At 28.4% G+C, this 27691-nt stretch overlaps 1 protein-coding gene across 3 annotated transcripts in view; it reads right to left on the bottom strand.

Annotated features, from left to right (window-relative positions):
• LOC129989277 (diacylglycerol kinase delta-like) overlaps window positions 1–27691 on the bottom strand; it is a 100966-nt gene that overhangs the window by 43582 nt on the left and 29693 nt on the right. For 2 of the 3 annotated variants that reach the window (XM_056097740.1, XM_056097906.1), the window contains exons 2-5: window positions 6386–6433; window positions 3057–3119; window positions 1898–1978; window positions 1163–1267 (exon numbers count right to left, since the gene is read on the bottom strand). In XM_056097740.1, the coding sequence (XP_055953715.1) occupies window positions 1163–1267; window positions 1898–1978; window positions 3057–3119; window positions 6386–6433 (297 nt within the window). Of the gene's footprint in view, window positions 1–1162; window positions 1268–1897; window positions 1979–3056; window positions 3120–6385; window positions 6434–21080; window positions 21548–27691 lie in introns of those variants that run through there. The other variant, XM_056097824.1, reaches the window with a different exon arrangement.

Here is a 27691-nt window from a genome sequence, read left to right on the forward strand (position 1 = left end):
TTATTTTATTTTTATTTTTCATGCTGGTAACATGTAGATGTGATGATATAGGGGATCGTAAATTAATGAAAACAGAAAAAGGAGTTTAGAACCCATATTTGTAAAAATATTAAAACTTGAAAAAAAAAAAAAAAAAAAGCTTGAAAATGTAAGGAATTTTATATTCTATAATTTGTATAATATATAAATAATTCTATAATATTTGTATAATAATTCTATAATATAAGCGTGTATTATGAGAGCTGGAAAGTTTTAAAGATATTCAAGAAAAACTAAAACGGGAATCAGAAAACATCGCTGCAACATCAGTACCTATGTTCGCAGAGAGAGTTGCCCATTCGAAAGATAAATTCTGCGAGGAGATAGTAGGCATTAAGTAGAAGAAAAATTTCCCGAAAATATAGGTCGCAGGTAACGTTTATTCAATGAAAATCGCAAAAACGACTTCGAAAAGAGAAAGAGTCTGGCGAAGAGAATGGCCTTATGAATGCAAGGATTATTAAAAAGGTAATCGAGAAGAAGCCTTCTCGTATGTAAATTTTTCATGTGCTCGATAAAAATAAAAACAGCGAGCAACAGCAGTTGCAGCGATGTTCTTTGGTTCCCACTTTAGTTTTTCTTAAATATCTTTAAAACTTTCCAGCTCCCCAGCTCTCACAATACACGCTTATATCAAATTATAGAATATAACATTCCTTACATTTTCAAGCTTTTATTTTTCTTCAAGTTTAATATTTTTGCAAATGTGAGTTCTTAACTACTTTTTCGTTTTCAGTAATTTATGAACCCCTAGATCATCAAATCCACATGTTACCAGCACAAGAGAAAGGGGGAAAAAAAAAAAAAAAAAAAAAACCCGTTTTAAGAACGGGCTTTCACTTTGAAAAAAATTCATAGTTGAAACACCATTTGTTATTTTTTTCTTAATTTTTTACAGTTTCCAACAGTCATCCGACTCTCTGTATTTCTGCGATCTTCACCTAATAAATGCCATTTGGGACCCTATGTTCTATTGTGATTCTTTATCCTCCTGATGCCTACTATCACCTCTCTGAATTTGTCGTCGAATTCGGCAACACCCTATATAATTAAAAACTCCTTAATGCAACATTTTTAAAAATATTGTGTAGATTACGAAACAAATATATTAAATATACATTACCTCATAAAAATCCTTGTTACTGACATTCTTAAAGGCTGTTATCCAATCTTCCATTTCTCGACGAGATTCAGTGCAAAGTATTAACTTTTGAAATGGAGTTATAACCTATAACACGTAAATGAAAATTTTTAAATCAAATAAATAGAAAATGAAATAATAGATAATTTAGAACACAGTAAAAAATATTCCTAAAAATTCAATATTTGTAAAATACTTTAAAACAGGAAACTAACTAATTCCGAGAGAATAAAACTGACATTGCAATACGAGTAATAAAGGCTTTATAAGTACTCATAAAGCTTTCAAATACCTTAGCCTGGATTTAGGTATTTATCTGAATCTAAGGTCTGAAATAGACAATGTTTCTAACTGGGAACACAATACAAATGATGTGTACTGGCCTTTATTTCTTCATATTTTTATGATTGATATTTTTAAATTAATGTATTAGAAAGTGAAATATATAGAAAAAGCTTAAAAATAAATTAGAACCTGAATTTGGTGTCTAAAAATTTAATTCCAAAGCAGGGTGAGATGAATTTCAAAACTTTAGCACATGATTAAATTTCCAGACTGAATTAAAAATCGAGTTCGATTGCACTATTTTAATCATCGATGTTTGAAACACATCAAGCAAAAGAGAAAATTCTTTCGCTTTTGAATTGAGCATTTTTAGACAAAATGATAGAGTATAGTAATATATTAATACAATTCATGACAATCATTATTACTTACCTCAAAACTATGATTAACATTTTTTATGCTACATTCTGCAATGCTTAAGTCAGTAAGATCTACTTCTTCAAAAATTGCAGACTGAAAGTTCAAAATAAAAGCATTTAATTAAATCGAATGCATCTTAAAATTATAAAACACTTGATATATTTTACAGAATTTCAATTCTTAGTCAAATAATCGAAAATAGATACATCTGATTGCTCTTAATTATTTACATTCTAAATAAAGGGCACACATTTCACAAACACTGATACCACAGTATATTCCTCTTTTTCCCTTTAATTCCAAATTTAAATTTATACAATGACATATATTTGAAAATTTAAATCTAAATGAAAATCTATTCTAAGTATTTCTTTCTTTCTACTTTTCAGATTTCAATTTCAGTTAGAAGCTTAGTAACACAGTATTTTTTTTCCTCCAATTTTTTTTTTTAACCAACAAATAGATCATTAATTTATAAGTAGAATTTAAAAAAGAAATTTATAGTTCAGCTTAAACTTTCGTTTTGCAAATACTTACAAATATTATTAATAATAATAATCTTTTTTCTTTCATTCTAAACTATCATTCATGAATAGTTTGTTACTTTCATTTTTAGCTTTACTTTTAATTGTGATTTCTTCATGATTCATTATTTAATTCATTGCACATTAGTTCAGCTAAATTAATAAATAACTTAAACTAATTACTGCTTTATAAACAAGTTATTTTATATACAAGCATGTATGTTACAAAACATATATAATACATTTAATATTAATAATTTCACACAGTTTAAAGTTTATTATTATTATTGATATATAATTTTTTATTTATATAGTACAAGATGCTTTTAAAATTTCCAACAGTAGCTATTTCAAGAAGTTTTGTCAACCTTTTTATTTAAATGCATTGAGCAACATTTTATCAGCATACTATCTTCAATAAATATGAATGGTAATTAAAAATATAAATATTTTTTTTAATTAAAAAGTCAGTGATGGTAGTATATTAATCTGATATAGTTATTATAATTTCAAAAACTGTTATTCCTAATCTGCACAATTTGTGTGTTGTATTCTTTCAATAAGGGATCTCTAGAAATGGAAAATAGTTTTAAACAATATTAGAGTACAAGTGAAAATATAGATAGTAAATTAATTGAAATACTAACCTTGCTATCTTTTGCAAAATATAATTTTCGAGGTTTTATTTTGAAATATCTTCTCCGCCATCGCTAAATAATAAATAAATAAACATAATAATCCATTTTAACATATGGAAACACATTTACAAACATTTAAATGGTTGTGAATCTTTAAATTTCAGAGCTACTTTCATAATTCATCCATCACAGAGAATAGAAAACTACTCGTGAGAAAACAGTATATTAACCTAATTATTTTTTTCAAAATTAAATGAAATTATCTTCTAAAAAGGGATATATAAAAAGGCAGGATAAATATTCTTCTTCTCTATTTTCTAACATTTGCAGACTTTTCATTAGCTTGCATAAAAATTCAAACTCAAATTTAGTTTAATCAATTCAATTTTTAATTTGCTATTTACCTTTTTTTTTTAAATTTAAAATAATATGATACAAAATAAAGTTTAGAATTTTATGTTTTATTTGTCATTATACTTTTACTTATTTTTTATGAATTTCCAAATTCTTTCATTTTTATAATAAAACTATTCAGCATAATTTATAGGCATTCAAGTTTGAAAATTAAACACATTGCAAAAAACCCCAATTAATTATCAATATAATTCCAGTAATTATCAGAACAGGATTTTACAGTCTTGATTCAAATATTAATGTCAAAAGCAACATGAGAATAATCTCACATTTTCAACTAATTGCCCATTGTATTGTACTGTATTTGAACAGATACTACGAGAAAGCACTTCTTAACGTACAGTTTTGCTTGTCTAATTATATTACATTGAAATTGTAAGTATTTATTTACTAAATGCATAAACTCTAGTTTAAGTCTTTTTTTGCATTTGTAGCTTCAGCCCTTTTCTATATTGCCCAAACCAAACTGACCTGCTAACAAAATCTTGTCTTTAAGATTAAAGAATCACAGATTTCAAACCCAACTCAACCATGGACTATATATGTAGGGCATGTAAAATTTAGTTTCGAGAGTAAAATAATCTCATAATCATGCTGCAATAAGTTTGTGCAAACAGTGTGGTGCCTGTAAATACGGCTCTAGTTATCTGAACTCAGTGGAATGTTGTAAGGAATATCCAAAATATTCAATGGCCAGTTTCCAAATGAGACATTAGTCTAGTTAAATTAATTTCCCAATGCATCATCAAACTTATAAATGATTTAACAAAACAATATTTGGTTCTTGTTAATAATCAATATAATACTTCATATTTTGACATAAGGCAGCATTTTTTTTCGTTATATCTTTAAAATGAAAACTTAAGATATTCTGCCATTTTTATATACCTAAGTTGTCGTGAGATGGAGGAATATCAATATAATTAGAATATATTGGTAGTGGAGTCTACAGCCACTCACAAGCAGCAGATCTATTGTCATTTTTATTAAGTCTCTTTCTCTCTCTCTATATATATATATGTTGCTCAGATAAATGCATATAAATATCTAATAAGTATTATTTTTTTGTAAAAATTATATACATTTATAGTCCAGATAAAAGTTTCAAACTGAGAAAAAACAAAATATGTATATATTATGTGTTCCCTTCCTCCCTCTTCTTTCACATCAATCTATCTACCACAAAGACGGTTACTGTCAGCTGTCAAACAGGAACAGAAGTCAGAACATGTTGATGTAATCAGACCTGAAAATATTCCTCAATTTGAAGTATGGAATCTTATTTCTTTTTTTGGAACTGGTAATGAGTTCATCCACCATCGTCAGTTTGATTGAGCTGTCTAGCAGTTGACATTTCCATAAACTCTTCTGTTTATTGTTTATAATTTCATATTATGCAACACTTCAAAGTTTTGTCTGCTTCAAAGTTATACATCTCTAACTGATTTATTAGCCTACTTTTGAAAGTTTTATAAACATGATCATTTGGCCTTTCCAATGTGATGTCATGTCTTTATGTTGCAGTGTTTATTGACTAATAAGCCATGTTTCCAATATGTTTTGGAGTTTAACAAAGCACTATCATTTTCAAATAGAAAATGATATTGAATAAAATTGTCATTTTTGATTTTGTTGATAAAAACAGGGAAAGGTTCTCAATTACCTCTGATAATTTTCAACAAGGAGTAATCAGAAATAAATATTTAATACAAACATAAAAACTATATTTTTCATGCATTTTATTATATGTTATGAAAATATATTAAGTCTAACCATGACAGTTGTTCTGTACTTCCATTAATGCTTATTATTTTGTCCCTAATTAATAATAGACATCTTTAAAGAATTTACACTATGACCTACTTTCAAAAAATATTTATATTTTGATTTACTATGTTGAAGGTACTAAAATGTATATTCATTATTCATTCATCTGAGAAACTGATGAGTTGAAGGTGATCATATGAATATGGTATGTTAAAGAGCATCAGTTTAACTAAAAACAAAATTTGATGAATAATGTTAATTTGATTACCAAGAATTAGATTAGCACTAAACACCAGAGTCTATTCAGATAAATGTACATAATTTAAATGCCATAATAATATATTAATTTGATTCAGTCCTCTAAGAAATCAATATTCAAAAGTAATTCAAATTTTAGCAAAAATCTTAAATGTTTAAAAAAAACTATTGGTCTAATTTCTATAAAAAAATTCCAAGGAAATCCCTCATTTTTGATTTTTAAGTAGTGTAGACAAAATATTCTTTACAAAAAAGGATATCTAATCCATTACTGGTTAAGGAAAAATAATTTCATGCTATTAAAAATCAAAAACATAAAAGTTTTATAATGAAAAAATTGCAATACAAAGCAAGAACATTCAAGATGCATTTCAAATAGTTACAACAATGTTAAGAAAAAATGTTGATAGGACCAATTACTGAAACTGCAAATAATAGAAATTACTTTCAGAGTACATTTTAGACACAATACTTTCAAAACATGTCAATAATATAGAATTTACTGTACATTAGTATAATTATGTTCTTAAAAAAAATCTGGTTTCTTTATTTACTGATTTTTATGCCTATTTTACAATTCAGTTTGTAGAAAAGAAAGTCGCCCAAAAACTAGCATACCCAAATATATAAGAACAAAATAATAAAATTAAAATATTAACCCATATCAAGTTTTATTAACATAGAGCATTCGTTCTTGTTTGTATACAAAAGTTTTTATATAAAATAATTTTTAATTACTGAAAAATCAATTCCAATAAACTATTTTATACAAATGATTTGATAAAATGAATAGGTTTACTTGAAAATAAAAATTTAATAAAAAATTATTAAAATTAACTCTGAGTATTAATTATTATAAACATAAAACACTATAAAATATCAATTAAATTCTTACTCACCTGAAACGAACCAATTTGTTTCATCAAATAACCTTCTTTGATACAAACCTAAAAAACAAAATACATAATTAAATAAATTCAAAAACACAAATATCTTTTTAAGTGAAATACTTAAAATCTATTATACAAAAATTAAAAGTAACTCCAAAAAAGAATTAGAATGGGAGAAGAGGAGGAGGAATTTAAATAATGTGATGCTTTATGCATTTGATATTTGACTCAGAACCATACAATCTATGTTAGCAAATTTTTCAGAAAATAAGTTAACTAGTATCGTGATTCTACAGCCTTAATTTTATGGTTTCCAAAATGCTATTTTAGAGCAAAGACAAATAAATAAATGCAATAGAAAAAAAAATCAAAACAAAAAGATGTACTACAGATTTTTTTTTTTTCTTTTTTTAGTTAATGCATAGCTTTCTAAACATTCATAAGCACTATTGTGTTTTACAGAAGCATGGGCAAGAACTGTAAAACGCTGTTTTACGACAAGTAAAATAAATAAATAAAATAAACCTCGATACTCCTCGGCTAATAGGACGCTATAATTTAGGTTTTGATTAGGGATTGCAATACCGGTATACCGGGATACCGAATACCGATATTTTGAGCCATTTGTACAATTTTGTAATACCGGTATTTACAAGTTTAAATACCGTTTTCCCGGTATTTACTAGAAATTTTTAAAACTATCTCCACCATATATTCAAGGATCTCCAACATAGCAAAATAGTATACGTTTTTATTTTCATGTCTCCATAACGGGCAAAATTAATTAGCTAATTAACGTCTTATTTATTGCTTAAATCTAAATATGCGAAACATGGATTATCCCTGAAAGAAGATATTGTATCCATAACGACTGATGGAGCAACAATTATGAAAAAAGTTGGAAAGTTGATTGGTGCAAATCAGTAGTTGTGCTATGGACATGGAATTCAATTAGAAGTAATAGATATATTATACCTAAAAAGAAAAAAAAGAAAAGAAAGAAAGAACAGAAGAATACAAATACTGTGGATATAGAAACTTCGAATTCCAACTTTGAAGAGAGTAAGAGTGTGAGTGATATTGACAATAAAGATAATGACAATGTAATTGTTGAAGAAGATATTACTAATGAGGATGAAATATTAACCCATCAAGAATTGCTTCCTATAATTTATAAAGTTCGAAAAATTGTTAAGATATTTAAACTTTCCCCGATAAAAAAAATGACATATTACTAAAATATATACTAACTGAAAATAAAACAGAATATATGTTAATATTAGATTCTAAAACATGTTGGAACAGTTTACTCCTAGTAATGGGACGATTTTTGAAACTGAGAAATCCAATCCAAAAAGCAATAATCGACTTAAACCTGTAAATTAATTTTTCAGATAGTGAATTCGACTTAATATCCAGAACTGTATCAGCTCTACTTCCAATAAAACTGACTATTCAGGCATTATATGGGAAAGATTCTAATTTATTAACAGCTAATGCAAGAATAAATTTCATGTTGCAGTCACTGAAAGAACAGCACACATCACTATCTGAAGAATTATATATTACATTGAAAAATCGCACAGAAAAAAGGCATACCGAAATAAAAAATGTCTTATGGTATTTACATAATTATAATGATTTTAAGAATGAAAATGAAAAAGAAGAAACGAAAATAACCAATTCAAATCTGATTAAGTTTATAGTAAATTTTCTTAAAATTTTTTACCCACAAACCCATTCACATTCAGAAGAATTCGGTTCAGTTATCGAAGATTATGATGTTACTAATATCGATAGTGAAAAGGAATTGTCTCTTGCACAAAAATGAGAATTCGCGATAAATAAAAAAATTTCAACGAACCAAAATGCAATACAGAAATCAGCTATATCCAAAACCATCCGACGAGAAATCGATTTAGTTGAAGATGAGGGATTTAGAGGTAAATACTTGGAAAAAGTATATAGCGCATTGCTAACAGTAACACCAACTAGCGTAGATGCAGAAAGAGCATTTTCGACAGCTGGTCATTTTTGCACAAAATTACTTTTCAGGCTTAATGACAGTAAAATTGATGCATTATGTTTTTTAAGATCACTTTTCAAAAATTTGTAATAGTATCACAGACTGAATAGTGATATTTACACTTTTTTGTGATCTAAATAAATAAGATGTTCGTTTACTTTTTTGTGATTCTTTATATACTGTTATAATTTATAGATTACAAATTTTTTTTTGTGATATTTACACTCTAATAAAACTGGCAAATAAAACAAAGAAACACCTGTGTTTTCTTTCTTTTTCTAAAATTTCTAATACCGGTATTAAAACCGGTATCCTGGTATTAAGATCTAAAAAATACCGAACACCGGTATTGAAATTTTGGTCCGATACTGCAATCCCTAGTTTTGATTAATGACTTTTAATACAACTCTTTGATACTCATTCAAACCCTCCACTTTTCAGCGAATAACTTCTATGTTTCAATATAAACAAGGTTCCAAATTTCAATTCACAACAGTGTTGTTAAATAACCGTTTCATAGACTGCCAACAGACTATATACTCTCTCTAGCTATAAAAACACTGTAAGTTATTTCTATCAACAGTTATCAGGTTCTTTATTTTTAATTTAAACATTTCAAAATACATATTATACATATATACATTTCAAATAAATTCATTCATTTTCAGAGTCCTAACCATTGATTGATAAAATTGACAAGTAGTTCCCAAATACAGTAATTTGAATTGCAAATCAAAACTTAATTTCAAAAGTAGTCTTATTAGCGCTACATGGGGTTGTAGTTACTTGAAACTGATTTTTAAAAAGTTCAAGGAATTCCTTCGAAATTTGTTGTAGGAGCTGGAACGCTCTAATTACATTGATGTGGTGCAGAAATTTTGAAAATAAAAGGCAGATTTAATTTTCAGCGGCAATAATATACGAAGAGGGCATCAATGCATAACGCACATGATTTTGTAAACAAAAATAATAATAATTAAAAAAAAATCAATGCATGACAATATGAAACAGAAATGAAAGTATTATTTATTACTTTTGACGTGGCTGCCACTTATGTTGAGGTATTTGTCAAGCCGAATGATCAGTTTGAAAATCCGGCAACGGCAACGTCGTGACGTTTCGGAGTTCCGCGGTGCGACAAAGTGGTCACGAGCACCTCCACGTCATAATTTGGAATAATTATTTTAATTTGTAAGTTTAGGAAAAGTTTAAATTTAATTGAACTAGTTTGGACGAGCGCAATAAAGCTCTAACGTCATGAAATTTGGTACATAGGCCTTTCTCTTTTACTTGGCACCCTAAAACTTTCATCAGTTTAAACACATTAAGGAATGACTCGTCGGTCAAAAGTTTGATAACAACCTTATACGGGCCGACGCCGTTCTATGAGAGAGGATTTTGAAACCTATCTAGAGCTGGGATAAATGCTTCTACGTCGAAGAATAAATTTGGTAATCAATTTCTGTTTTATATGTTATACATTGCATTTTTTATTACTGTGAGCAAAATTATTACTTATTGATAACCCCAAGTGTATCTAGCTTAATAATTAGCTCTATTTTTTAATTATATTTATAACATTCAGATTTTTTTTTGTATTTTTTTCCAGATAAATTTCGATAAGCAAATCAAATGGAACTAAGCATATTATCTTCATGTCAAATGCATGAATCCATTACATTTTTTTGGACAATTAATAAATAAACGACAGAAAAAACAGTTCATCTGTTTTTACACATGAATCAATTTACTGATAACAGATTAACTCAAATTAGTTACGCGCACATTATAGCAACTTGAATTAAATATTAATTCTTTAAAAAAATGTTCAAAATAGAAAAAAGAGTATGAAATTTAAACCGACTATGAAAGAACAGAAATATTTGGAATTTTCAGATGGTACAATTTTTTTTAACTTCCTTTTTGGCAGCATAACAGTCTCTGAATTTATCATGGGGAGGCACCTTTAAAAGAGGATGAGATACTTCCGGTTTGGTGGTTGGATCACGCCACCCTGGAGGGTACATAAATAGGTGGGGGAGCTGGCTCCTCCCAGCGATGACAGGACGTACTTCCTTCGGGAAGGGATGTACCATGGCCGGTGATAGCCCTTAGGACTCAACTACAGTTTCCGTCAATGTTACTGTTGCAGCGGTCCGGTTATTCAGTTTTCTTTATCCGTGTGCCTTCGGACGGATTGGAGAGTCAATGATATGATTTATCATGGGGAGGGGAAGGGGGATCAAATTTCGAAATAAAAATTGTCTCAAACTATCACAGAGAAAGGGAATTTTACAATGTCATCGAAATTTTTAATCGCATATAGGAGCAATCAGATTTAACCACATTTTGTAAGCGCGTTACTTATGTTGTAGCAAGAATGAGAAATTTGAAGAAGGAAAACTATCAATTTCTTGCCACGGAATTTTCATAATATTCGTTTTATTCGTGGATATGAATAAAATCCATTGGATGATCTTTGTTATTAAATTTGCAAACCCTCTATTGAAATATGCATGCGATCTTAAATAATGTCATTTATGTTTAATGGTTTTCTCGTCAGAAACTAGTTGTGTTTTATATTAAATTAATTTCAATCACGCTCACGTTTCTTTGAGAAAGCATTTAAAATTTTATACTGTGACATACAATAAAATTTACAGTTCCTATTCTGTTCATGGGGCTTTATGCACCTAATTATCATTTCCAATAACTAAGTATTTTTAACACCAAACCAAACACAGTGTATTAAGATAAGTCTGTCACTTCATTCCAAAAGTTAAGTTATCCTGTAAAAGCAAAAACTGAAATTCAGTTAGTTCAAAAATATCTTAAAATTACAAACTTCGTTAACTTTTTAGCAGCATTATTAAAGCACATATAAGTTATCCAATTTATTTAAAATCTTAGACAGATTAAATTATGAATTCCACAAAAATAATTATATGACGTTAGACTATAAAAATTTCATGACACTGCCCAAGAATAAGCAGCATCTTCATTCCTTACTTCTTGACAATAGAAGATAGGGTGTCTGTAGAAACAATAAAAACCGCTTTATTTTCTTTACAACAATGAAAAGCACTACTCTAAATAATGCATAAAAATGAATGAAAAATAATCATTCTACGATAATTAAATTGACGTAATTGAAAACATGGATTTTTTTTAAAATCATTTTTGCGCAATAAGGTTTTTGGATTCTAATTCGAATGTCGCATTAGGCTGGGAAACGTTTTGCCTATATATTAGATGTAAAGTAACTGTAGTAAAAACATACATAATATAATTTTTTGTCACTCTTATTTTGCATCATAGACTTCCAATAGTAATATAATATCCCTTTACTGCTGCTCATAATTTCTCTGTAATTAGACCAAAACATTTTAATACACAGTAAAGTAAAAATTGAAATCGAATGTATTGCTGCGCAACAAAATCTGCACTTGTAAACGAAAGTAGAATCTTTCGGCTTATCTGAACGAAGGAGACTCCTCAAACAAAAACCGGAAGATAATAATCACTTAATCTTGGGATATCTTTTTAGGTTTTTGTTCCACGATTAGTAGGTTCAAGGTTAATTTCATTTTCCGCTATCCGTGACCTGATTATATCTTCAACAAGATCTAGAAACACTTTCATAATCAGCATTTCCGGAGCAGTTTATAAACGAAAGCTTTATTTCTGGTTCTTGTTAACGAATGCTTTGCCGCACAGACAGTATTAAAATAAATATATTTTTTTCGAAGTGAAGATATCGGAATTAATATTAAAAATTGTCATGTGTTGAAAAGGCTGAGATACACAATAAGTGCCGCTCACTGATAGGACAATTTTAAATTAGTGCTCTACAAGAACAAACCGAATATTAATGACACGATTTCAACACAACTGAAAGATATGATACGATGTTACTTTCCCAGCTATTTTCAATTCCACATCGCAGTGATATTACAATGATCACTCATTTTACCATTATAATTTTGAAATGCTTTTGTCTGTTAAAAACAACGGTTCTTATTTTAGCAAATTCTTTTACAATGTTTTTAGTCTGAATTGTAAAGGATGACAAATGTTTCTTAATAATGTCTAGAGATAATTTTTTTTTTAAAATTATTCTGTTTCATCAGCTTTAAAAGTAATTATGTTTACAGACTGGCAAACTATCTAAAGACTATATAAATGGCATATTATATAAATTGCGTTGTGCAATATGTAGGGTTAATAAAAATCATGCAAAAAAGTTCTATAAGATGGATAGTTGGGCTTCGAGCTACGACATTTGAAGGTAGTAACTTCTTACACAATATTTTGCTTTGCTGTATATTTTCTGTTAGGAAAAAACTTCAACAAAGTACCCCTCCCTCGCAGCAATCGCTGTAATGATTTAGTCAATTTTTACTTAATTTGAAATCCACTGATGTCAAAATATATCATCAGTAATTGCCTGCCTCTCTTTCACTCTTGTTCGAGAGGTATTGCAAAATAAAACCTTGACACAGCCCCCAATCTCAACGAATGGATTAGTTTTGCCAATTTTATCCACCAATTAATTTTGCTACTAGACGTGTTTGATTATTATTTAAAGTGAATAATAATTTTATTTATCAAAGCTGGTTGACATTAATAAATTATTAAAAAAAATATTGTGCACTAACAACTGGTTGTTGAAGGCGGTTAGTACTTAAGTTGTGAAGGAAGAAAAAGGATGCTGCGGTAAAATAATGAAATAATCTATATATAGTATAAAATGAAGTCTCTTGAAAGCGTCTGTATGTTTGAACTCGAAAAACTAGAGAAATATTTAACCGACAATGTACCATTTTGTAGGGCATTTATTGGGGGTAGATTTTAGTGTATTGAAGTCATATCAAAATAAAAGAAAGGCGTTTTATTATTGCGATTTTAATTATTTTCCTACTGATTCGTGCATGCTTTCAAACAGCAGGATCTGTGGGTTGCACTTGTCCGCAGATGCGCAAATAGCAAGAACTGTGATGTGCATATGCGTTACATTTCTTTGTTTACATCTGATTCTAAACAGCGATTCAAAACTCATTGCGCCCCCCAAAAAATTAACTGATATTGCAGATATTTATACTTTCTAGAGTTACATCCAAGCAAAATCTTTTTGTCTTAGCACCAGGAGGAAAAACATCCAATACAGTTTACAAAGAAATATTATGAAGCAAGCTGGATTTTATTTTCATATCAGATTATACATAGTAAACAAGTGTGGAACAGTGGGTACAATGAGTCACAACAACAACAAAAAAAAAAAAAAAAAAAAAAAAAAAAAGAGAGAGAGAGAGAGAGAGAGCGAGAATGCGGATAACTCCTTTGTCAACAACTGCAGTTTCTGATTTCCCTAGGTAGCATATAAAAGGCTATAATGGATTACTGTAAACAATGTAAAATATTTATATTTACTGAATTTAAAGAATAAGAAAAGGCAAGTCTGGGTGTTTTGGTGAGTTATTTATTTTTCGATTTTTTTTTTTTTATAAATATAAGCGTAATATATTATATATAAAAATCTGTGCACCTGTCTTTTAGATGAGGCGCACAAAATTCAATCACGCTGGAATAAAAAAATAAATTTTAGCTTGAATGTCAACATGCATAACAATTTTGTTTCGTTTACCTTTTCAGAAACAAGGACAGTAAAGTCGAATTGAACTCATTGCATGCTTAGACCTTTATTATATACATATATATGAATTTGAGGCAATGGCTCAACATACAAGCCATAATAAGTTAGATTATAGCCTCTCAAATGGCATAAACATTCGAATGAGATCCGTTGAAGAGATAGAGAATAAAATCGAAGGGGGGGCCTTACTCTGCAGAAGGAAAAATTCATATTTATAATTAGCCATCATTGGCGATCAGCTGATTTGCTGGAACGGATGGTTGTTGAAATTTCAATTAAATATTCAACGTAATTTACTCTTAATGGTTTCTTCCACAAAATAATTTTATACTTTGAATTTTAATAGAAAAGTAACAAGTATGATCTAAGAAGCTTTACATTGTTCTATTATTCATTGTGCTATATATCTTTTTAATTTTCTACCATCTCATCAAAAATTTAAACTTCAATTTAAAAAAAAATTTGAACATGTTAGGAGACACATGTAACTATTACATTTCCATTTTAAACATTATATTATCGTCCAATATGATTTTCTATTTTTTTCTTCTTAGTTTTTATAATGAATGGCATGATTGTGTTTCCATTACCTACAGGTCTATTCCATTTGGGTACATGATATTTGATTAATTGAAAAAAATGAATACTATTATTACATCTTATGCTTAATTCATTATAATTCATAGTCCAGATTTATTAAATTTTTAAATTCTGACATTTTATATATGTGTAGTTTATTGCATACCCCAAAAGTCACTTTCGAGTTAATTTCTTTTAAAACTGGCATAGGGTGCCAATATAATTTAAGTCCGAGTAAAGAATATTAAAACACCAAAATAATTGAACAGCATGCTTGCATCAGAACAAAAGAAACAAAAATCAACAAAGATTTCAGTAAAACTGCTAAAAATCTTAAAGAGTTGTAATTTACTAATTGGACTTCAGTAAAGCTGATAGAAAAAACAAATGTTTTAAAGTTTGATTGTTAAGCTAGTAACTAATTTCATCTGTTAATTTATTAGTACAGTTGAATCAAAAAACGGTTATTTTTTTTTCAGGGATCGATAGCAATCACGAGTTTTTTGTTTGAATTTTGTCCGTCTCTTAAATGTTGCTATTGTCTTATCTAAGTCTTTCAACATGAAGCTCGGCCATTTAGCTTTTCATCACCTGGTTCAACAGCAAAAATAAAATCAATAATAAATTTCAGAAAAATGAAAAATTTAAGAAGAAAAATAGAAGTCAACAACAGAAGTTGGCTTTTAACATTATGAAAGAGGAAGACAGCACGATTAGCAAACATGCTTATCTCTACATAAGATCATAATCAGACAAGATGAAGGATCTTCCGATTTTGTAAACAATACGAAAGTTTTCCGTTGCGTTGTATTTGATGATATTCAACACAGTTGATATACTTAAAAACGGTGTTTAATTGTTTAAAATATTATCCAACGAATTCATCTACCTATCCAATATACATAAAAAAATATCAACGAATGAAAATTTGAAAATGTAAAAATGACATAAGCTTATTATTATTTTTTTTATCATGATACGATGATATTAACTGACACTGATTAACTGATGATATTAACTGAAAAAACACTTTTAAAAACGAAAAAATGTCTTAGATTTAAAAAAGCTGATGCATTTATAAAATGTAAACTTAATAACCCAATGGTTATTTTTTCTATTATTTAATCAGATATCATCAGCTTTGGAAATATGTTGTGCACTGACTCAACTATGAGTCCATAGAACATTTAGGATTTTTATGGATGTCAAGTACGGCTTGTATCATATTATAATGTCTATGAACTTCAGTTTAAAAGTTAAAAAACAATATCACATTTATATAAAATTCGATGCGTGTATGACATACAATTCACAGTTTTAGATTGAATGAAATTACATTCACTTAATATTTAAATCACTGCTTAAAATAAAGAAACTTCACCATCAGGTCATTAAAACATTAAAATGATGTTGGATTTGGTTTTAATAAGTACAAAGGCTATTTTCAACCAAACACAAGATTAACATGAGGATTTTAAATCATAGTTTTTTAGATAGTTTCATGAGAGGAGATGCCTAATAGTATAATCATCTTATTAAAAATGCAAATTGTAAAAAAAAAAAAATAAAAAAAAAATGTCGTCACAAAATTAATACCAGGTTATTTATTTATTCCGAGAGATTTGAATTGTTTTCTTCAATAATTTAAAACCAATGGGGTTGATCTTTCTAAAAATTTCTAGCATACTTTCCAATAAAGGTCTCATTTCTCTTCTTCCTCATAAAATGACTTTAGGTAAGATGACGAATGCCCTGCATGGCATTAGCGAACAATAATTGCGAAATATAGATATTTGATGTGAATCAAGCATTTTCAAATACAATGTATATTGGAGGGTTTTTTTCCCCTTTTGCAACTGATTAATACGGAAAAGTTGATAAAGACCTATCGTTATAATCATAGAATTATCTACCGAATTTCTTTGAGTTTATGAGTTATGGCGTTTACATGCTCGTGAAGACAGACAGATGGACAAATCTTTGAATCCAATTTTATCCATCTAGTTCTTCATTCATTTTGTAGTTATCGTGTTAATTTATATTCGAACAGTCGGACAGACTTTCGCTGAACAGATTTGGTTCAAAATTTGGAACAAATCTACAAACTTGGTCTTAAGTCCATACACAAATCTCATCAAGAAGGATAAGCTGAAAGCGCTTTTGATTGTGTTCGATTTTGATTTCGATTCGCATTTGATTGTGTTCGCAGATGGACAGATATAATGCCGATCTAGATTCAGGAAGGTCTGAAACCCAGAGCTAAAACAAAATCTCGAGATCGAAAATTTTTATGGCAGTCACGCAACTTATATGTCTTGGTTATTACTATTAACCTTCATAATTTGAATAGAAATGTGTCCATATTTATTAAGATTAAAGAGTGTGATATAGAGATTAATCATCCTCCAATCGATCTTACGATTATAACCATTTTTTCCTCTTAATTCACCAATAATGATCAACAACAGAAGGCTTCAAAAAAATGCGAGCTTTTTCATTTCTAACCAATACAAAAGCTTCCGAGACATTTCCATATTGCAGAGATAATATCAACGTCACAAAATAAATGTGTTTTTTCACTAGTTGCAGTTGCATTCATACCCTTTTGTAATGCATAGAATGTAATCGCGGTGGCTCATCAAATCAGTGACGAGTAATGTTACAAACACTTCTTAACTGCAATTAAACCAAAAATGATACATCTAGTGCCGGATGATACTCTATATTGTATACGTAGTTTTCAATTTGTTTAAACACAGAATCGTCAGTTTAAAATGAAATCAGACATGTTTATTTTTACAAATGAATTAAAAAGAAAATATTGATCAAATGTAATACAATCTCATATACAAACTATTTATCTGAGATTAATACAAGTTTATAAATGATAATTATTGAAATAAATTTGCGTGCGCGCGCACGCACACACACACACACACACACACACACACACACACACACACACACACACACACACACACACACACACACACACACACACACACACACACACACACACACACACACACACACACACACACACAATGGCACTGCAATTTGAATTTCAGCAGTAGAATAGACATTAAAAAGGAAATTTTATGTTTGTGTAAATATATATATATTAAAATTTGCAATTTGCTCTTGAAACAAAACAAAAAGCGATAATTACTATGGATATGAAGTATGCAAATTCAATCATTGTGATTTCTAGTAAGTCATTAAAAATTTGATTTATGCATTTCTATAAATAAGGTCAATATGACGGAGGAGAAGGACAATACAAAACAATACATCCGACAAATTGATAGATTGATTCTGCAGTCTGAAATCGCTATTTTCAGAGTAACCGTGGTTCACCATGTTCAAAGGAAGCATACTAATCATAATTTACAGATTAAATTCCGAAAGAAAAGGCGCAGTGTTGTAATAAAATAAGCTGTAACAACAGATGAAATGTAACAGCTCAAAATTTAATGTTCAAAAAAGAGCACACAGAGATAAATGACACATAATTTGAAATTCAAAGACAATCATATTTTATTAGCCAACATTATGTGCCCTTCACTATATGCAATTTTTTCAATGTTGAGATCCTCCCTGTGTACAAGATATTGCATCTGTACCTTTTGGTACTTTTTTTTTTCCTTGTCTAAATGATCTCAATATATTTTCCACTGTTTGTATAAAAAAAAAACTTAGCTACTTCATTCCCACTAATACTGAAAAAATCTTAAATGCTCGTTCAACGAAATTACGATCGCGCCCGAGACATTTGGATATCACTGAGAATTAATTCCCCTCTCCTTTCTTTAAATGCGATTGATTGAATACCCATGGCACGTGCTTTATCCATAGACATTCGCTCGGACGGATTTGAGGGACCGAGAGGTTTTCTGAGAAATCTCTAAAAAAGTCCAAGAATACATTTGCTTATTAGCTGTCCATTGAGTGAGGTTCTTTTTTGTATAATAACACTTTAAAAAACATCGGGAGTCGTGATTTTTGAAAGAGAAGATAAATTTTCTTATCTTTGAAAGACAAACTTGGGTACTCTAGTATTTTCAGATATTTGAATTCGAATGATCTTAGGAATTAGTGGGCTAATTTTAAACTCAGAGAGTCTGCAAACAGGAAAAGTTATTTTATGACCAACCTATATATTACAAAACTGACCTATAGATATAATTTCGGGAAAAAAAGTATTGAATTTGTTATCAGATACTGTATAGAGAAAACTGCAAATTCATTCACATCAATTAATTGTTTTTCTTATTTTCTTTTACACTTCGTAGAATATTTACTTTCAACAATCTAAAAAAAAATAAAAAATAACTACATTATTTCTTTTTGGGAGAGAGGTTTAATCATGCAAAGATTTCCCATGAATGTACTAATTTTATTTATTTATACTAATTCATGTAATCAGCACCAACACTGTTGAATATACTTTCTATTTCAATTGATAAAATGTGAAATTTACTAAACAAACATTAATAAATGTAGATGTTTTCGTTTTTGTGCAATTTTCAAAGAGAAGAAAGAAAAATAAAACTATGTTGTAAGGAGAGTAAAAGATTATTCGCAAGAAAAAAAAAAAAAAAAAAAAAACTTCTTATTTCTTCACAATGCAATAATTTTCATATTGACTTTTATATTACATTCATTAGTGAAAAACTGTGGATAAAAATCAAATAACGGCTTTTAAACACTAAAAAATGATATAGTTAGTTTTACAGTCCAACATATATTCACTTTTATTTGGAAAATATCAAAGTTGAATTAGTGACAAGCGATTCTAGTAGAGAATTCAAATTAAATGCAAAAACTGCGATAATACATCTTAAATGGTGAAAATATAGAGGGAGTTTCAAGTAAAAATTAAATTACAAAATAAATTAACCATTTGTATACCAAACGCTGCTCTATGATTGGAATTATATGCGGCTGAATGCGGCTCAAAAATCACGAAAAAATTTTCTGTCATCTAAAATATGATTTTATTTTTTAAATTGAGAAGGCTATTAAGCACCACTTACCCAAGAAATGAAAATTACCAAAAAATATCAAGTATCACTCGACGGCTTATATGAGCAGAAGTAATTTGTGCATTAGTTATTATTCATTTAGAATTTTTATCTCCATAGATAAAAAATGATGTACTTGGAAAAAACTTTCTTAAGCTATAAATTACAATGTATATTTTTTCGATCAAAGGAATAATTTAGATTTATTTCATAATAATTTAAATACTAAGCATATTATTGTAATAAATAAATAAATAAATAACCGGGAAAACTTTTTTAAAATAATGGAATCATTAAAATTAATCTAAGGTAGCGATATTTGGCTAGAAAACTCCTAATGTGAAAAGCCACCGTTTTGTCAAACTTCATGGCGTTAATCGGAGAAACAGCAATATTCTGACAGAATGCAAAATTGCTCTAGCCTAGGTATCAAATTCATTAAGACAGCCATTAAAAATAACAAAAACATTCGATGTAAAAAAAATATTTAATTAATAGATTCTTCCAAAAATATATATTACAGAATCGAAGGGAGAAACATGCACATCTTACGCAACCATTCTAGCAATGCATATTCACAAGGCAAGATATTTTGGAAAATTTTGTTAATATTACTATAAACATTTTCTAAAATTCTGATCCAATGTATAATCAGGCCAACAGATAAAAAAGCTTGAAAAATTAGTAAATAAAAACAAATAAAAAACAATAACTGAAAAACCGTAAATTTTTAAAAATCGCATCTAAACAAATCTTACGATATATATGTATATACAGAAACTCTACGCATTCGTATTCTATACATGAGCATAAATTTTAAATGCATAACAAGCCGAGTGAAATAAATTAAATCTAAAAATGACTTAAGAAAAATACAGTAGATACGTAATATGATTGATAAATATTTGTTAAGTCAACAGTGTGTCAAGTTGATATACTAACCATGCATGATGCTTCTCTTGTTGTAGGCATTAAAAATAAAATAAATGCGGATATGAAAATAAATAATGAAGCAGACTTTTACTCAAACAGATGTCAGATATAAATTCTGAATTTCACCGACGATGAAATATGAAATGGTGACTAATTATTATCCAACTTCAATTTATCTTATTCTTAAAACTATAAAACTTAATTCTATTGACATAATGAACATTTCATGTTACCATTATAGAAAAAGAAGGAGAAAAGCTTTAACAAGTAACAGTAAATACAAATAAATGACTAAAAAAAACGCGCAAATGAACTATATATAAGAAACAACTAGTATGACTGACGAGCTTACGAGAACAATGTTTCCAGGATGTTTCATTAAATAAAATGCATGAAAATCCAATGCAATGAATGATTAAGATCTAATTTAATATGTTTAAAATTAAGACAAAACAAAAATATTTTATCAACAATATTTATTAAACTTACCGAATTTTTTAAATTCTCATTCGTCACATAGCACCGATACATTGTACCCGATAACATATTCTTCATTGAAACACAAATCATGTAAATGAACTGCAACTTGAAGTATCCGTAATCCAAAAACTCATTACATTGCATAAAAAATCAAGAAGTAATCCAAAAACGTTAATAAGGCACATCACAAAATGCTTACGTCATCATTCGCATGAGCGAGGTTTAGATTTAGCGACGGAAAACTATATGCACAGGAGGTATTAAAGCATCACTTAACACAACCACAGAGATATTCTCAATCCACGTCGGCTGCTACACCAAGCTGCTGTAGCTATCAATCAGAACTCGGGAAACGACGGGCTACAAAAAACACATCTGAAATGCAGCGATTTTATCAGGAGAGTACAAAGGTGGAAAAGCTTTTCTCAAAGTGAAATGTTGTAAACTTGGATGCGATAAAGCTGTCCCGAAGACAGTGTAGAAAGGGAATAATGAAGAACACTATAAAGAATAAAATAAAATACTGTTTACATTCCAAAATCTGTCATGCGTAGGATTTCAGAGGAACTTCCGTGAGGTAATTGGCGCCCTTCAGATGAAAGGAACGCATTATGATTTTTGCTCAATTGGCTTTCAAGTTTCATATAGGAAAGCCATTTCACGTCTCGTATTTCCTCTATGCACTCAATCTCAAAACCACCAGACGACGCCAAGACAAGAAAAAAGGCTTGTAAAACACGTCATTCATTCAAACTTCATTTTTTTTTTTTTGTTCTTTTTTTGCAAAGGAATTTATGTATAATAAGTTGCATCATGAATGCAAAGAAATGATCTGCTGAAATTGTAGAAATTTCAGAATGCAAGGAAGGATATTACGGATAACACATGGAAAAGTCTACATTACTTCATATTTCTTTTATAGTAGCGGAATTCATATTTCCGTTCTAAAAAGATAAGAATATGCATAAAAATATCCATGCATTCAAAAAAGCAAAATTCTGCAATTTTCCTACCACAGACCACGTAAACTTCGAGACATATAATTATTGAAATTGTAACACTTGATATATTTTTACCGTATTTTTGTTTATATCACATAACTCTCTGATTTCCTGTTATAATGAAATAATAATAATTATAAATTCCAAATTTCAAGGTTTGAAATGTTTCGGAGATATATGGAAAACCGTCCAGAAAATGAAAGTTATCTTATGAAATTATCTTGAACAAATTTCGGCTTAAAATAGGTTACACGAAGATAAAAATAGAGAAATAACTTTTAAAATATAATTTAAACGATCTTAAATTCTTTCGTTTAGAAAAGATATATGGATCATGATTATTATTGTAACAGGCAGCTTTCTTATAATATTGAATAAAAAAAGAAAATTTTAAAATGTGTAGGGGTTTTAAGAAAAATTGAACACTTAATTCATTAATTTTGGGTTCTTTTAATGAAACTGAATATTTGTATCTATATTTATCTTACTGGCTGTTTTCATTCTTATTTAAATAATCAAATGCCAGATATTTATTTTAATAACGTTATGTCTCATTAGTTTAAAAATATTACTGGGATAAAACAAACTCTTCTGTTTCTGTTCTTATTTTATTATTCGTAACTGCTGATACATTTTAAAATTCCGTGAATATATATCAGCAGACGATTTGAAATTGCTTAGTATTTAATGGGTCGTACAATCTCATATAGATACTGCTCTTTTTCAAAATAATCTCGACGTATATTGTCCTGCGATGCATTAAACACACCAAGTTATTTCTGCTTGCAAGTAGTTATATTTAGAAATGCAACATCTTTAGAAATCTCAATATCTGATTCATTCTTATCAAACTAATAATCTTGTTTTATCTTGCAGTGATTCAGTTTCTAATTTTAAAATTGTTTTCGGTATAATAGTTCTCTTTACAAAAAATGATGACAACACAGTCTCAAAAGTTTAACAAGTCATCAGATTTCAAAAACAAAACATAAGAAACATAAAACAAAAGAATCTCCTAATCAGATGGCGTTGAAGATTCTGTATTTTTTTATTTATCTGATCTTATTTCTATCTCATTTGGGACCCTTACCATAAAAATAAAATTGAAATTCTAGTGCAAGAACAAACTAAATTTATACGCTATTTGTTTGATAAAAACAGTATATTTCATTTCTATACTTCTAACTTAAATGCTTAATTTTTGCTTTCCTCAACTTAAAATTTCGGCGTGATATTCCCCAAGTCCCCCCCCCCTCCCATAAAGTCATCAATATACCTGCGTCTATATACCCACAGATGAGGAGTTTTCGACAGATGAGGAGCGGCCAATATATATTCGGTTTTTAGAAACCGAATCTAAAATGGTACACTTTTCATTTTGGGAATATTATTATTTATAATAAATGTTAGCACAAATGATAACGATCAACCTTGAAATAAATGTGTTTGCAAAATGAATTGAAAATAAACAGTAAAAAGAAGTTTCTGATTATATGAGCAATATCTGAGGTACTAAAAGGAAAGGTAATCTTAAGAACGGCAGAATGAAGCTAAAGGCGATAAGATAGATGCATCGTGTGCAAAAAGCCAATCTTTCTATACGCCATTCCCATCTTGAAAATACTTATTTCTCACGTTTCATTATTTCTTGTCATTCGATATCAGCCGCTTGTTTGAATATTGCGCTTTTTTTTTTTTTTTTTGTCGTATTGCTATCATGTAGCTTCATGAAGATTTTAAGACCACATTACATTTTTTGGAAATTATGAAAAGATACTTTCAAGATCATGTAACCGCTCAAAATTTGAGAATTTTCGATATACATATATTCTCATTATATAAATTTAATGAAATATTCAACAAGTTTTTTGAAAAACAACCTTTTTTATATATTCTACAGAACTTTTAAATTAAATATTACAGCCCTTTAAAACCCTAATGTGTTTTTTATTGCTTTCACGATTGCATATATTCAGCTTTTAAATCCCTTGCACGTTTTTAATTGCTCTTGTGTCGTGATATAGACTTCCGCATCGCTTATTGTTTATATGAAAATTAATTAATTCTCCCGCGATGTAATAAATCGAAGTTGAAATTTCAAAAGTTCCATCATCTTTTCGACCAAGCAATATTAAAATATGTTTAATACATGCTTACATATATATGTTTGTACTTGAAGCTCATTTTATAATGCACTCTCTTTTCTGTAATGCACCCTTTTTTCTAAATAAATAATTTAGAATTTTAGAGTCAATATCTTTATTGCTCGGTGTTGCTTGTAAAATTTGTTCTAGTTTTTGTAAAAGTTCCATTTTCAGGATTATTTTTGCGAGGGAATTTCCAAACTTTTCAATTTGGGAAGAAGGAGAAAACACCTGATGTGAAGGAAATAAAAAGATTTAATTTCATAATTGCAAACTGCGAATAAAAAAACGTTTTTCATTTTTGATCATGAACCTGCTCAATATACATTTTCTCAAAATTTGATTAATCTACTATTTATGATAGCAATCGATTAAAACACATTTTGGCATAAAAAGGAACAGGAAATGAGATTAAAATTTTCTGAGCTTTAGTACTTAATAGTGGATATGCATCTTTTGTAGATACTTAACATTAATTTAATTCCACGTTGTTAAATTTTGTTCAGATATTTCTCTCTCACAAGATAATTTAATTAGATTATTTTCAGCAGTAGCAACAAATGTAGATAGTGTAGTGGCATCAAAAATGAAGAATGTATGGAAAATTATCAATACTTTCATTTTAAGAAAATTTTTCTGGTTATAAATAAGTGATTGACACAAGTATTGCGATCTGTAAAACTAAATTAAAAAGTAATTAAACCTGAGAAATTTCCATAATGTTTAGCGGCATCTCTGTGAGACATTTAAGATTTCTCAGAATACAAAATGGGGTGAACATTTTGAGAGCCAAAATTTCTAGCCAATAATATGATATGTATAACATTTTTATGACGAAGTCGAAGTCTGAAATGCTACCTAAAGATTCGGAAGCTACAGCAAAAAATTTTAATAATTCCTTTCGCTCCAAAATTTTGTAACATATTTTCTTTTCTAAACAAAAAATAAAGAAACAACTAGATTTTTTTTGTGCGAAAGTATATTCAAAGATTTAAATGAAATTTCCAAAAGATAACCTATACATTTATAATAAATATTTTTTTGTCACTGAGTAATGAGTCACGAGTAAATTTTTTTTGTAGTAATTCACTTAAAGCAATTCTAAGTTTACTAGCTGATATATTTATTCCCTGTTGCTCCGCAAGAATATATTTTCATGCGTTTATCTTTATTGTCAAAATTACTATTTTATAAAATATTTAATACACAAAAGGAAAAAATATAATCATAAAATCATCCTACAAACTATTGAGCAAAACGATTTATGTTAAAAATAAGCATATAAAATTCTTATAAAAAGCAGAAGGGAAATTCGTTGAAATTCGGCAAGATGTATTCAAAATGCTCTCTAACAGATTTCTTACCTTGGAAATTAATAAAATAATTAAATGATATATAACACTCATTAAATATATTCTTATGCTTAATAATATTTGTGATCAAATTTGAAGAAAATATAAAAAGTAGCTAAATGCATCGACCATATTGAAGCTTCTTTCTTGAAAAAGAAAAGCAGCCATTAAAATCGAATCTATGAACGCGATGCTGAGTGCCTTATCGATCTAGTTTCTATTTATTCTACTTTTCTTCAACAGCAAATACGGATTCATGTAGCATAAAACTATTTTTTATTTCATATTTATTTACAAAAATACTAATAATATTAGAAAAAAAAAAAAGATTTTTTTTTTTTTAAATTCCAGAAACTTGATTTGATATAGAATACAAACTATTTATGCATTTCATTTTCACTACATTGTCATATAGATTTTTACATAGGCCATCAAAACTTCAGCAGATGTCCATAGGATACAGATTTTAATTGATTAAAAATTATCTAATTAATTATCCTGAAAATTTCATCATAAATTGCTTTATGCTTCACAAGATACTTGCGAACAAAATATAAAGAAAGTTTGTTTAGTTGTTGGGATTTTTGTAAAGTGCATACACAAATAATTAATGGCATTTTAGTTTTATTTATATGGATAAAAGAAAAGCTTCACCTTTAATTTGAGTACATTTGTCAAATATGTTTACTCTCGGAATTACAGGAAGAAAAATTAAGTACATGCGACACGAACAGCACTTGTATTTAGATGATTTTAAGTATTTTCATCACCTATTTAAAGTAACAGATTACGCTCGAAGCAAAATTTTTTAAAAATTGGAGTTTTTAACTCCCTTTTATTATTTTTATATACATTATTAATCAAAAACACGAAAAGGATGAAAAAGTTTTATATATTTGAGAAACAGGAGAATATGTAGTAAATTTGAATGAAATTTTATCAAAATGGCTAACGCACATAAGTTATAGACATAATAATCTAAGAAATTTCCACAAATCTAAGAATTTTCTTGAAATGCAAATAATTTACGGGAGAAAATGTGCAAAAAATCTCCATTAATTCACAAGTGAATTTTAATAAAACCCTTTAAACTTAAAAATATATTTCACCAACCAAAAATCTTTTATTTAATTTTTTTTTTTTTTTGCCCATATTACTTGAAAACTTTATTGAGCCTTTCAAGTATTATTTACATAAAGTTTTGAATTATTGTGTTAACGGTAGGGATGCGTTTGATAAAAGTTTTGAGAAAACTGAAGTTAAAGATTTCCTTTAATTCAAAAAATGGTTTCTACGGTCACAGGAATTTAAAATTTCTTGCAACGATAGATCTGACAATTTTTTTATTTTTTCTTTTCTTTTCTGTTTATTGGACAATTTTTTAAAGAAGTTTTTGCCTATGGCAAAGAATGTCTGTCCTAAAAAATTCACTTAACATATAACTTGCAATTCTCAAATTTAAACTGTTTAAAACCGCTATTACAACTTTTTAATCTTAATTTTAAAAAGTCGTAGGTATAAATGACCCTAATTGCATTGATTTTAACTCTATAACATTGTTTCGGAATTCCGTAACATTTGATTAAAATATTCATTCATTTGCACAGTAACTGTTGATCGGACAATTTCTTAAAAATTTATTTTGACTACTGTATGTTATGGGGTCCTGCATTATATCCTTGAAAGTCTTTGCTTGTTGATTCACTTTCGGACATGACAAGTAACAGTGAAAAAACATTGTAAATACTTTGCATATCTTGTAAGTTGGTTTTGATGTCGTGAATTATAAATTCCGTAGCAGTTTTGCAAATTATCGATGCAGCGATAGATCGGTGTTCCTTTTTCACTTAACTCTTTAGTACATTTTTTTTAAGTTTTTGAATGAGAACTCTAATATTTTGTTATATATATATATATAAACTCAATACATTCTAATTTGTTTTACAATTCATGCCATAAATGTTCTTTTCTGTGTTGTATGTAAAAAGAAAAATAGCAAAATATCACAATTTTAAAGCCAATTTCTGTTTTGGAATACTACCTTCGATTTGATTTTACTTTAGACAAAGTTATTATAATTACAGCAACTTTTTTTCTAATACATTTAAGAGAAAATGGTTTGT

This window comes from Argiope bruennichi, chromosome 1 (genome assembly GCF_947563725.1).
Source record: "Argiope bruennichi chromosome 1, qqArgBrue1.1, whole genome shotgun sequence".
Lineage (NCBI taxonomy): Eukaryota > Metazoa > Arthropoda > Arachnida > Araneae > Araneidae > Argiope > Argiope bruennichi.